The 13,616-nt window shown below is 43.7% G+C and overlaps 2 protein-coding genes across 4 annotated transcripts in view; one reads left to right on the forward strand and one right to left on the reverse strand.

Annotated features, from left to right (window-relative positions):
* akt1 (v-akt murine thymoma viral oncogene homolog 1) overlaps positions 1-2,134 on the reverse strand; it is a 32,320-nt gene extending 30,186 nt beyond the window's left edge. Inside the window, exon 1 of one of the 2 annotated variants that reach the window (XM_040137147.1) lies at positions 1,801-2,134. The gene's annotated coding sequence lies outside the window, so the exon portion shown is untranslated. Of the gene's footprint in view, positions 1-1,743 lie in introns of both variants that reach the window. The other variant, XM_040137148.1, reaches the window with a different exon arrangement.
* A 5,878-nt stretch (positions 2,135-8,012) lies between these two features.
* zbtb42 (zinc finger and BTB domain containing 42) lies at positions 8,013-13,027 on the forward strand. Of its 2 annotated transcripts, XM_040136407.1 has the most exons (3): positions 8,046-8,153; positions 9,106-9,191; positions 9,558-13,027. In XM_040136407.1, the coding sequence occupies exons 2-3, from the start codon at positions 9,188-9,190 to the stop codon at positions 11,165-11,167; spliced, it is 1,614 nt and encodes a 537-aa protein (XP_039992341.1). In that variant the 5' UTR covers positions 8,046-8,153; positions 9,106-9,187; the 3' UTR covers positions 11,168-13,027. The 2 variants fall into 2 exon arrangements, with proteins under 2 accessions (XP_039992342.1, XP_039992341.1); XM_040136408.1 differs by lacking the exon at positions 9,106-9,191 and having other exon boundaries at positions 8,013-8,153.
* Positions 13,028-13,616: the final 589 nt, after the last annotated feature.

The following is a 13,616-nucleotide window of genomic DNA, read 5'->3' on the forward strand; positions in this document are numbered from 1 at the left end:
CAGAGAACTACATTAAAGATGCATCACAGAGCTGGACTTACTTAAATATATAACAGTCGTAACAAACTCATTCTGTCCTTTAAAAAGGATCTGTATAGCACACAGAATAAGACTTTTAAAGTCATGGTCTCTTTAGTTTGTCGCAAATGAACTCACTTGGCCATTAATGTGAGCAACTAGCAAACCAGATGAATGAAACAGAAAATGTTTTTGTCTTCTCAGTTTGTTGACACAGACCAAGAACAGAACCGTAGTGTGATGCTGACAGTGGGATACCATCATCAGACGCATATTCTTCTCAGTGACGATACATCTAAACTCCTGTGGCACAGCCAGGGGGGGGGACGGTCACCATAAGTCTGCCTGTGTACAGGAACAAAATTTCAAACATTCCTCAGATACTGCATGCAATTGGTGGCACATCTGCGTCAGCAGGGCTGCGAGGGGATTGGGTGGGAAGGGACTGGTATTTTCTAAATAGAACAGGGACAGCAAAGCAGTCACTGGCTGCATCATTACACCAGCTTGTTGCGTCTTCCCTAGGTCACATGCCAAGTCCCCCTGCATACACACACTGGACAGACATAGTCTCATGACTGATAAAAACATTTTGACACTAAAGGCGTAACGGGTACAACATGCCCAGGGACAATGTCCTCTTTCCATACTGTACGTGCACACAATATGCAACCTCTGGGAGATGGAGACAAACGGATAAGGACATAAGCAATATGAGGTTTATCTCAAGTTGGACATTAAATGCTTACATCTTGCATGTCCATTAAACCTGTGCCACTGAGACGTGCGCTAAACAAACTCTTTAATTTGGACTCTCACCACATGAGTCTACTTGACATCACAGACACCCATTTGATAAGAATCCTACAAAAATAAAAAATAAACACTTGACAAGTAGCCCTGTAGTTAACATGATTTAGTATACACATGCATAACTGTCACCATGGTAGGTGGGATGATAACAGTGGGGAGAGTGAAAAACTATCACAGAGACATTAACCCACAAACCATTATCTCATTGTACTGACTACTCGAGAGGAAAATAAGAAAATAACACTACTAGGGCTTTTTCTTATGACCTTCCTACTGCTCAAATTGTGGAAGAAAAGGGTCTCGGGACCCCATTTTGAGAGCCAATACAGTGGGGACAACACGTCAAAACAAAGATGTACTACTTTGTGATCAGTGCATGGGGATGCATCGGTGTTACAACAGCACAGCAACAGGCTAGCAAAGCTAGCGACTGAACGTAAAATGATCGTCTGGTAATTCATTTCTCACTCAAACAAGTAAACAAACGCAGGGCTAGTTCATAACAATGAATGAACTGCTCTCTGTTGTTGAGCTCATTTGTTTCCATTTACATCCTGGGCCATAAAGTACTAGCAAAAACAACTTTCTCGTAGAGGTGAACCGTTTAAAGTAACATGACTGCAGATGATTTGGCCTGAGGGCTGTGTCTCAAAAGTGGTCATTGTCAAAAATGAATGGTTAACATCCACGGAGAGACGCGCTGCTGTTTGTGGAAAGACAACAACGCGTTATAATTCATTACAGGACGTTCATAAGCCCTTAGCTTTACTGCTAGAAAAACTTCTACAGCGAAGTGGAGTCAGGAAAGTACCTAATTTCAGGTTTGCATTTAGCGATAGAAAGGATATGGGGCCTAGCAGGGCAGCTTGGGTGAGAATAACCGCATCCCATGTAAGTACAATGGGGACCTACCCTGTCTAGCTGTCGACCTCTTGTAGTTAACCATGCGAAGGAAACGCGGACATTTACCTGGACAGGAATTCAACAATGTGTCCGTCTCATTATAGGGAGCTGTTTCGGCGGTATATTAAGTTGATAAGTCCTTCAACAATCTGGACAAAAGTGCTCTCATTTACTCCGTTTCTCTTGCCTTTCTTCCACTACACCTCCCAAACGCGCAGTCTGCAATGCCTCTGTGGCAGTCTGCTCTCCCGGGTCCTAGCGCCGGCCGCTTTATGAGTCACACTCATAGGAGGAGTGGTAGGCTGTCAGCCGTCCCATTGAAAAAAAAAATCCTGCAGGGTTTCTATACGTGCTTATTCCGCATGGCCTTGTTGAACTCTGCGCTGTTTTATCTGTGCCGGTGGTATCCAAAATGGGGACCAGGGACCCACAGAGGCCTCCTAGAAGGTTTCCAAGGGATTCTCAGGGCATATCACTGTTTTTTACTTCCTGAAACAATCACATGAGGAAATGTACGAGACTGACTTTTTCTTTTGTTAGAGCTGGTTGATTGTGATTGCATTTTGGTTCTTTGCCACCTGTGAGTTGTAGTAGGGCTGCAATTAGTGATTATTTTCATTATGGATTAATCTGCAGATTATTTTTCTGATTAATTGTTTGGTCTATAAAATGTCATAAAACGCTGAAAAATGTTTGTCCCAATTTCCCACAGGATGTACTTACAAGCCGTTTCATAGTTCAGCCTATAGCCATGTGTAATATTTTAGAACCGTGTCATGTTTTGCTCTTCAACTTTTTAATCGGCCAAGAATCTAGTCATAAATGCACATACATGTTATAGAGAAAAAGTGCAATATTTCCCTCAGGAAAGCAGTAGAGTAAAAGTACAAATTAAATAAAGTTCATGTACTCATTAATTGTCCACTTCTGTCAGTTACTTAACCAGTCAATCAACTGATCAAACTTCACGCAACTTCATTCAGTGCAAAGAGCGTCCAAGTAAATGGAAAGTGACTGACATGAAATGATTTCACATAAGAACATTGAAAAATTAAAACTATACGGAGCTCATTCTGAAATGCTAAAATAAAATACACTGCATTTTAATTAACAGACAAATAATAATATCCACCACAAAGCAATGTAGAAAGGGGGGTTCCCAAAAGGTAAAAAGTATATCAGCTAAGGTTTGAATGTGGTGGTTATAGTTTGCTGAATGCTACAGTGCAGACTGCATAATGTTACTTTTGTGTTCTCTGCCTTCAAAGCCTCATTTGTGTGAACAATTATAAATGTTTACCTTTACGCTCAAGTGGCATACTACATTTTATTTAAGAGAAAAATCCATGAAAAATGATAGCACTAAAAGCTTAAAACTCAAAGTAAATGTTTAAACATTGGAAACAACAAAAAAGAACAACAGTAAAACATTCCAGCCAATCTCCAGGCTGTAGTCTGGTCTCTCAACTCAGATTTAAAGAAGGAGAATCTTGAGCTGGCAAGGAGCAAAGGTTTTTGTCTTGCACTTTGAAAACACTTAAACTGATGTCCCCACAGGACCTGGCGTCGGTGCTCAAAAACACTTCAGACATGTAGCCCTGGATACTCTGGTAAAAATAATATTAAAATCAAACTAACAAGTAACTATTGTAAGTGTTTGGAAGCATGGATTTGATGCTGCTGTCCCTCTGTTGCTCATCAGCACTCACGCAGCAGGTTTCTGGTGCTTGATTTGTGGTGAAGTTTTGGAGAGACGTTACTATTGAACATTACAGTAGTCGGGTCTGCTGATGCTTTCTCTCTGAGAATTTCCAATAACAGCCAAGTAAGCTACGAAGCTAAGTTCAGACACAAACGTAACCTTTAGATTTCTTAATTTGCGGCCAAGAGTAAATCTTTCTAAATTTACATTTACAACCATGTTCTCTTTTTTTTTGGCACTTCAGCGCATCTGTTTTATCCTGGTTGAGATTGAAACAAGTTTTTTTTTTTCTGGAGCTTTCGACCACACCACACTGCCGTCATCAGTGGATGGACTGAAATCACTACAACTACTGTCAACCCATCTCTGTGATATGGCAAAAAAGCCCAAAAAGCTTGTTAGTTGACTTTATGTAGGCAATGTTTTGTCAAACTATTATTTCCAGGGTCGTGACCGAACTCTCCTGCTCAATTTTAACTAGTATCAGTTGACTAAACAAGATGTGCAGTAACCTAAAGTTACATACTACCAGGACAGATACTAAAAAACATAGCATGGGGCCTGATTAAATTGCTAAAAGGGAAATATGAAGGCATTAAGATTTTTATCAGTTTATATCAGATCGTGACCGAGCATCGGTATACCACATTACTTCAGATAAACAGTCATCTACGGCCACGAAGACTCCCTGCCAGACAGGTGAGAGTTAAACCAGTTTAGGACAGGTATAGACAGGCCAGTTCAGTTAAACTTAAAAGGAGACAGAGATCCTCTGTGTCATATGAAGGCCTCAGGTGACCTGGTCAATGTGTAAAAAAATGTTTTTAAGTGGCCGGTCCTTGACCGCGATCCCTGTTTTTCGAAACATCTCACCCTAATATTTCCATATTATTGCTATCAGCTTGCTAGATATACTGTGATTTGTGGTATTTTAATTGTTGTTACTTTTGAAGATCAAATCTCATTATAAAAGTTTATCTGTAACCATGACAGAGTCTGGTTCATCAGCTTAAAGTTTAATCAGTGTTGTGCCGTAAACTGCAAATATGTATGACACAAAAAAGCAAGACGGTGCGTGTGAAAAGTTGCACAATAACTGGTAAATAGTGTAACAAGAACAGGATAGCAGGGACAGCTGCCAGCGTTCCCTCCGTGATGATAAACTTATTGGCCTCTGCCCTCTGTCTCTCAGCCTCCTCTGTTGTCATTTCCCCTCTTTGTCACTTACACTGTAATGTGTTCCTCACTGCTACTATGCATCAGCCTTGCCAAGCTGTTCCTGTCACACAAACAGAGCAGAGCGAGGGTATCCCTCCTCCTCCTCTTCCTCCTCCTCGGCTGTCTCTGGTGTGGTGATGGGAATGCCTACCCTGTTGTTTTGCAGGTTCAAAGCAAAAAGTAAAAAGACCAAGGAGTCAAAGTGAAGTGATAATGTCTTTCCTGTCACAGACTCATCTGATCCCTTCTCTTGTCTACTAGCAGTATCTGTCCAGAATATAAGAAACAGAGGACAGCAGTGGCTGTTGAAGGAGAACATATAACATAGAGTAGCAACAATTAGACACAGAAGGGCAGGAGGACCATAATAGAGAGTAGGCAGTGGTGCATCTGATCAATACCGCATCCCCCAGCAACTGCTGTGCAATGTTGCTTGTATTGTAACATTATTTTCCAGGATGTATTATCCATCTGTTATGTAGCTAAGGCACTAAAGATTCAAGACACGGATGCACAGAGAATGAATATCTTTGTGCAATGAAATTCTTAGGTAACCGTTCTTTCTGACTGCCATATGTAGAAAAAAGAAAATACTTAGAAGTCAGTTAATGATACTTTTTATTTATGTAGCCAAAATGAAAAATGTTGCCTTGAAGAGCTTTACAAATCTGCTCAACATTCAACATCCTCTATCTTTAGACCCACAATTCGGACAAGGAAATACTCTAAGAGTTAGACATTTTGGGAAATACGCTTATTCACTTCTTTGTAGGGAAGATCTGTAGATGGCGCCAGCTGCCAGTTAGCTTAGCTTAGCATAGAGACGGGAAACAGCCAGCTCGGCTCTGTTCAAGTCTGTCCACCAGCATCTCTTAAGCTCATTAATTAACACGTTATTTCTCATTTGTTTGATCTGTGCAAAAGCCAAACTGTAATAATGATAAATCGTGCTTTTACGTGGGACTCCGGATTATTTCTTGTCCGGGAGCAGCGGGGACACCAGGAAATTACTGATCCCGACCAAGAAATAATCCTGCACATAACCCTGCATAAAAACGGAAAATTTATATTTTACACTACGGTTTTTGTATGTATTAAATAAAGGATAAACAATGTGTTAATTAGTGAGCTTTAGAGTTGCTGGTAGGTGGCTTTTGTTACCTTCGGACAGAACCAGGCTAGCTGTTTCCCATTCCCAGAGTGTTATAGATCTCCTCATCTAACTCGTAGCAGGTAAGCATATGAGTGTATTTCCCCAGTTGCTGAACTATTATTAAAAAAAAAAAAAAAAAAACTGCAGAATTCAATTGGCAAAAGTCAAATGTGTAAATATTGTGAAAATCGGAACCATAACTGAGGGATGTGACCGTAACACTGCACCTTTAGATGCGTAAAAGACAAAATACATCACAAAAATACATCAAAACACAATGGTTATTATTTTGTTTATCAGGTACCTCTGTTTGATAAAGCAATCCACGTTTATTAAGATTATTTAGATGATTTTTACTGCATCAGGATGCATTGCAAGTGTCCTCAGACAAAAATCTACAACGCAGCTCAAACCCACCCCCATGATGAGACTGTGGTCCAGTTGGGGAGAATGATGTGGTTCAACTGTGGTGGGATGGCTGGCTGGTTGGCCGGTCAGGCTACACTGGAATGCGGGGTCTTTTGTTTGTCTGAGAGAGGAGTGGGTCAGGGGGAGAATGCCATTGATGATTGCAGAGAGGAAGAATGAACCTCCAGGAAGTGCTCTCTCTCTCTTCCCGCACCCCCACTCTCCCACTCTCATTCTCTCTCCCTCTGTCTCTCTTTCTCTATCTTTTTCTGTGTGTGAGAACCTTCACCGTGCCGAGCCTCTCTCTCTGAGGCCACGGTCCCCAGGCACAACCACTGCTTTGTCTTGCCCTGTGAACACACACCCCTCCTCTACTGGGCGCCTATGCTTGCCAGGGCCAGTGAAACACAGGGCCACTGCTCCTATTCTTATCCACATCGCTGCTCCTGCATGGATGGTGTGTGTGTGTGTGTGTGTGTCAGTGCTGAATGGTAATTTGTTTTTCATGTGACACACACATTGGACACCTCAATATGAACACATATTTATTTTCTTTACTTTAGTTTACTGTTGTTTTGTCAGGAGTAAAAGTCACTCATCATTTTGTTTTGGCTTTAATACTTTATTATCGACTAGCATCCAATTAAACTCTTAGACCAAATAAAGAGAGTTTTTATTTAGAGAGCATGACACTGTCTTGCTCATGATCATCTGGACATGACCAGAGTGCAGATATCCACCCTCTGTGAGACTAACAGCCAGACTAAAAATGGAATAAAGCAGTAAGTGGATAAGAATCTAGCCGGTGGCCCCTTCCGACCAGTGGCTGCCGCCTCCCGTCACATTGCTCGTTCCCCTCTGTGTCAGACGGCTGTGAGGAGCTGCAAATGGCCCTTTCAAAACACACGACAGCTGGAACACAGGGCAAAGGTGACCGAGGCAGTTGGGGGAGCACAGGGAGGGACAGGGGGAGGGAGGACAGGGAGGGGGGGGCATGAGACGAGCAGCTGCAACCTCGAGCCCCTGTTTCTCCACTGTGCCACCATCTCTAGCTTTAACAATTACAGAAAAGACTCTGAGGAGTGTTTGTTTTTGAATATATATTTTTTGAAAAGCATAAACAAATGTGTGCTTTTTTTTTTTTTTTTTAAACTTCTGTGCTCAAAAAAAAAAAAAAAAAAAAATCACCCTGCCCGCGTTAAGACAATCTGAGCTAAATCAAACACAGTGACGACCTGGTGTGGTCTGGAAAAACAAAGGCACTTGGTGATTTGGTGCCAGGGAATTCCACAACCCAAAGCAGGATTAGAAAGAACAGCCCTCAAAAGTTCCCAAAAGACCACTGGCCTGCTAAATTACAAAGCATGATTCATAATTCTTTTATCAGCTCGGATACTTCTACAAATACCAATTCTTAGTGACAAAAAAAAAAAATGTGTTTCTTTCATCCACGGCAGATGTAAAACCCACAGGCTACATTTTTGGGAGGCTTGTTAAATGAATCAAATTCCAAGTCTGTGTTTGAGCTTTATAAATCCCATTATCTTCAAACGGGTCTGGATACTCCTGAGAAAAAGCAAAGGGTTAGGGTGCGTTTCCCCAGTCAAATAACACATTTGACTTGCAGTTTAACTGTCCCTCCCGTTCACGGGACAGGTGTTTTAATAAGACAGCCGGTTGATGTTCCCAGTGTACCCTGCTACTTGCTGCCGCTGTGTGAATCCACGGAGTAGTACCGAATTTATCGTGGCCGCGCGATATCGCGAGACTTGTGCCATTATCAACCTGCTTGACACAGCAGCGCTGAGTGCAGCCTGCCTTGCCGGGGTCGGACTGAAGCTCAAGAAACGACAAGGAGAAGCGAACATCTGGCCGCACATCATGAAAGGCTACCGGGGCTTTTAGGAAAAAGAGACGACGAAGTGGGCGGAAGTAAATGTAAGTGCAGCGTTTTTTGTGCTTTGAGAGGAAGAAAGCGAAAGTTAAAGAGTGTCCCCTCGCCGCTTCTTTCAGCGCAGTTGGCTTTGCCGTGAGTTCCTCTGCTGTTTAAAAGGATCCGAGCAATGCGTTTCCCAACACCGACATGGAGCTCGGTTTACTGCGCCCTTGGCCCTGTCTCCTACTCAGCCTACACTTTTCCTTTTCCTTTAAAAATAATCCAACTTCTGCGCGCATAATTACACACATGCACCGCGTTCTCTGCGGCATCAAACTTTAATATTCAATTCACTCGAGTTTTTTTTTTCCTTCTCTTCTTTTTTGTTTTTTGTTTTTTTTCCTTTTCTTACCATCTGCCTCTTTTCTCTTCTGAATTGACCCCTTTTAAAGAAATGCCCCACAGCTGTGTGCGGGTGTCCGATGAGTGCGTAAAAGGGCCACAAAGCGTTTTATTCTCATCCGCGGGTGACGGGGTGCAGTTTTCCTCGGTGATAAATTACCCGCTTGAAAAAGTTAGAAATGCGCTGTAGGCTAACCACGTATCACTTGAGAGATCTACTGGGTTTTGGAAGTTGTGTGTCTTTTTTTTTTTTTAATTTTAATTTTTTAATTTTTTAAATTTTAATTTTTTTTTTTTTTGGACTGCGTAGCCCAGAGTTAACATATGGCATAAAGGGGAGCACAGCTGGAGGTAGCGTTTCCATTGCGGTGATGTCAGAGCAGCTGACTCCACAGCTTGCAGTGTAATTAGCAAACAGAGCAGCAGTTTACTCACTCTGCACTGCTCTTATTTTTTCACGCCAGCCTCCCTCCCCGATGGGCGAGTGGTATCACTCCCAGTCCCACTTTGCTTGTTCTGTAAACACCGCTGTTTTGTGTGCGTTTGGAAACGCACCGGCGCGTCGCTATCCGCTTATTTTTTCCCTTCCTTTCTTTATTTGGCTCTCTGTAGGAGCGCAAGGAGTAGGCAGACCATCGACGGAACCCGAATATTTTGGATCCTTTGGACAGTGGATCCGTTTACACCGTGATACATGGGTGGGTGAGCGCAGCGTAGCGTGTCCTGCATCACTGGAAAGAATGTAGGATTTATGCTCTCAAGTTGGATAAAGTTGTTGATGTAGACCAGTAGGTAGGCTACATCTCAAGCCTTTGTGAATTAAGTTTTCAAATTGGGGATGGTGTTTGTGAACTTGTTTGTCAAAACGCGACAGGTTTCAGGTCTCGTACGTTGGCCGACACTTTTAATTCATGCGCGTTATTTTGGCTGAAGTTATTTCTGACGTTTTCTCTGTTCTCGGTTCCCTGGGGTTTCACCCCTCATATGCGAGGGCAGCTCGGCTGTGCCCTCCAGCCGGCTGCGTGTCGTTCATCCAGTATCCTGTTTTTCCTGTTTTTCATCAGGTTATGAAGGAAGAATGGAGTTCCCAGACCATAGCCGCCAGTTGCTGCAGTGTCTGAGTCAGCAGCGTCACCAAGGTTTCCTCTGTGATTGCACTGTTCTCGTCGGGGAGGCTCGATTCAAAGCGCACAGAGCCGTGCTGGCCTCCTGCAGCATGTACTTCCATCTCTTCTACAGGGACCAGCTAGACAAAAGGGACGTTGTGCATCTCAACAGTGACATTGTGACAGCCCCTGCTTTCAGTCTGCTCCTTGAATTTATGTATGAGGGGAAGTTGGAATTCAGCACTCTGCCGGTGGAGGATGTCCTGGCAGCAGCCAGTTACCTCCACATGTACGATATCGTGAAAGTGTGTAAAGGCAGGCTTAAGGACAAGGAACTCTCCTCCCTGGACGAAAAGATGGGTGAGGGTTTGGGACTCGGCTGTCTGGACAGGGAAAATTCCTCAGATGGCGAGCTGCACAGTAAGCAGCTCATCCAGCGACAGCCCCAGACACAGTCTCAGGGGCTTCACAGGGCCCCCCCGGCGGAAGAGTTTGACATGGACAACAGCGAAGTCAGGCTGGCTGTCACAGATTGTGATAGGTCTACACAGAGCAGGCAGAAGGCAAACGGTCACTCTGGCAGGTCCCCGGACCTTGTAAGTGTCAATTATGTGTCAGCAGAGGCCGAGCCCTGCGTCCAAACAGCTGGAAAAACAAAAGCTGATGTCAGTAGTTCCACCGTATCGCTGTCCCAGAGGTCCCGGGCTTCAGATGACATGGACTGTGCACTGGATTTGTCTTTCAAGCCTCTGTCTAGCAGAGATCCCTTACACCCCTCCTACGTCTCGGGACAGCTGGCCCTCGACAGCCAGCAGCAGGGCATTGAGCCACTTGTTAAAGACGAACACGACTTGCTGTCAGAGCAGGAGGACAGTGAGCCGACGAGCCCTAAGAGCCAGCGCTTTGGGAATAGTGCCAGGAGCTCAGTGGTGACAGGGTTCGCTGCCCTCTTCCCAGGCAACAACGGCTCCACAGCCGCCCTGCTCTCCCAGGAGGAGGACCTGATGGACGAGGAGGGGGAGGCCTGCAGAGGGAGGGAGGGCGCCCCAGGCAGGGAGTTAGAGGAGAGGAGGGGTAGGCTGCTGGGGGACAGCGAGGAGGAGGAGGAGGACGACTTGGCCTCTTCAGACATCTCCACCTCCAGCGGCGTGCTCCTGCCCCCGGGGCAACAGGTGTGTGTGTGCCCCCTCTGCAGTAAAGTCTTCCCCAGCCCCCATGTGCTGCAACTGCACCTCAGCTCACACTTCCGTGAGAAGGAAGGCGCTCGCTCCAAGTTGTCCCCTGATGGCTCGGTCCCCACCTGCTTGCAGTGCAACAAGACCTTCTCCTGCATGTATACCCTTAAGCGGCATGAGCGCACACACTCTGGCGAGAAGCCATACACCTGTGGCCAGTGTGGCAAGAGCTTCCAGTACTCCCATAACTTGAGTCGGCACGCTGTAGTTCACACACGTGAGAAGCCTCACGCTTGTAAGTGGTGTGAACGACGCTTCACCCAGTCCGGGGACCTCTACCGCCACATCAGGAAGTTTCACTGTGGCCTTGTCAAGACTCTCGCCATTGGATAAAACACCTCTCACCAGTGCCATGACACAAGACAGAATGTCTTTTCATACACTGACTACCATCACTGAACAATTTTCACGTTAGTATACACTTGTCGGCAGTTTGTCTGAGACATATCTTTTGGATTCTACCCCATGTGGCATTTCTCAAGTTAAAGATGTAGCAACTTTAAGACTGGATCTTTTTTTTTCTGTGCTGGACTGTGTCAGAGGCAGACAGTTGAAGGTGCACAGGCTGTTAAGATTAACATGGGTGCTGTGAAACTCGAGCTGGATCTGTGTGGACAAAGGTGAACAAATCAGATGATGCACTTGTTTGTTTCTGTCCCGTTTGTCTCAATCTGTTGAGTATATTTGCTGAAAGAAAAAGCATCCTATGTTCATACCCTCTGGGTAAATGGGTGATGGCTAATGCTAACATATGTTAATACAATCGTCAGAGTAGGTGAGACTTTGTGCACATGGGAAATCAGAACCGTCCGTGAGTAGCAATATATGATTTTTATTTTAACTCCTACATTATTATTATTATTATTTATTAATTGGGATTTGTTTAGTCCTTAACAAGTAAACTATCACAAGGCAGCAAAACTAATGAAGTCTGACTACTGGAAGTATGATTTTTTTTTTTTTTTTTCACTGATGTAGAATTTTTGTTTGGTTGAAATGAAGATGGTTACAGTTTTCTGTTGTTTATAACCAGAGGCAAGCAGAACCTTATATCATCGTATTTCTTTTTTGCCTCGGGGAGAGTTACCAGCTCTCTAGTTGCTAATGTGAGGGAGCACATATCGATGAAACGGCCTTCTAATTGCTACGTAAAAAGAAGTTGTCTAATCAAAGGAGGGATGGAAAGTAGTTCAAATCTAATGCTTCTAACACTGGAGCCTACTGCAGTTCTCAACGCTTCACCTAGTGTACTTATAAAAACAGGAATGAGATATAGTGCCATGCCGCCTTCTCAAATTCAGTGACTTTTCAGGCCTTTTGAAAATCTGGATTACACTCGACATACCAGGTGGTAACAAAGGTAATTGTCTACTCTGGAATGCAAACCGATCCACGAGTGTCCTTAATGAAATCATTTACGAGAATGTAATAAAAGTATGTAAATCAAGCTCTTGTCAGTTAAATGTTTATTGACTCGTTTGGGTTAAAAGCAAATAGTTGCTAGTCAATTACCTTGTTATTTCCTGGTATGGCACAAAGAGCACACTGACACGGTGTTTAAGGCAAACCCTCAGCAGGCAGGGAGGGGGAAGAGGGAGACCGGTGGATGCTCAGTGCTATGACGGTGACTGCTGTTAGCGCTGTGTGTTCATCCAAAGCTGTGCCATTCAGCTGAATCTACTGACTTTTCTTTCTTTGAATTAACCTTTTCAGATTTTATTATATCTTCTTACTGTATATGTGTAAGTTACTACTGATGAAGCTGGAGCCTTTAGTGGTGCTGTCCTTGAAAGAATCTATGGGCAGGAAATGGATTTCTTCTGTCTGTTCACATAGATGCTATATGAATTCTTAGCAGGGGGCGTAGCACTAAAAGTTCATGATATTTGTCTAATCTGTCCTGAGAAGACTTGATCAGAATTTATTTATTAGTTTGACTTGGTTCAGGGTTTACTGTAGGTGTAGTTCTTATTTCTATAAGCTTGAGAGACATTGCGTCTTGCCTAGCGATTTTTGGTACTCATTAACTGGTATTGGGGCTGTCTGTTCATTTTCTCTGTGCAAATCAAGTTACTGTAATTGTATTTTAATATACCGTGTAGAAACCTCCTACGGAGTATTCAAGATTTGTCACATGGAACATAGAGAAGCACTTGTTTTTAGCATGCATATAGTTTCAACACTATTGTCTAGGCTGCTATTTCTTACTATTTGTATATTTAATGTAAATATATATTCTATTTATCAAACTGTTTTTTTTTTTGTTTTTTTTTTCCGTGTTACAACACATGTAAGGTCGAGAGAGTCAGGTGTCTTATTAAGGCTGCAGTCTCCTTAAAGTGTCACATCTTCCCCAGGGAGTTTGGTTCCCTTTCCATATTCAAGGTTTGATGGGACTCCGCCACACTACAAATCAGAGCAGTTAATACGGCTCCGACTGCTGTTCCGCCACAGCAAACAGTTGTTCACAAGCACAGCCACACTGATACGGCATTGGCTACCTATAGAAATGAGACAATACAAGCATTGTTCCCCCCCACCAGGTCCCAGGTAGTTCTCAAGGGATCATTGTGTATCTCTCTCCTAGCAGTGGGGAGAAAAGCCAGCGCTAGTCTCTCTTTGCACTTTTTCTGTATTGAATGGAGCCCTTGGAATGTGAGAAATGTATTTAGCAAAGGGAGACCTAGGAGACTGTAAACAGGTGTATTGTTTGGAGGCATCAAAGATCAGCCCCCTTAGCCCAGCATGCAGTAGATAAATGCTTCATTGTTTCTTGAGTACC

This window comes from Xiphias gladius, chromosome 10, assembly GCF_016859285.1.
Source record: "Xiphias gladius isolate SHS-SW01 ecotype Sanya breed wild chromosome 10, ASM1685928v1, whole genome shotgun sequence".
Classification (NCBI taxonomy): domain Eukaryota; kingdom Metazoa; phylum Chordata; class Actinopteri; order Istiophoriformes; family Xiphiidae; genus Xiphias; species Xiphias gladius.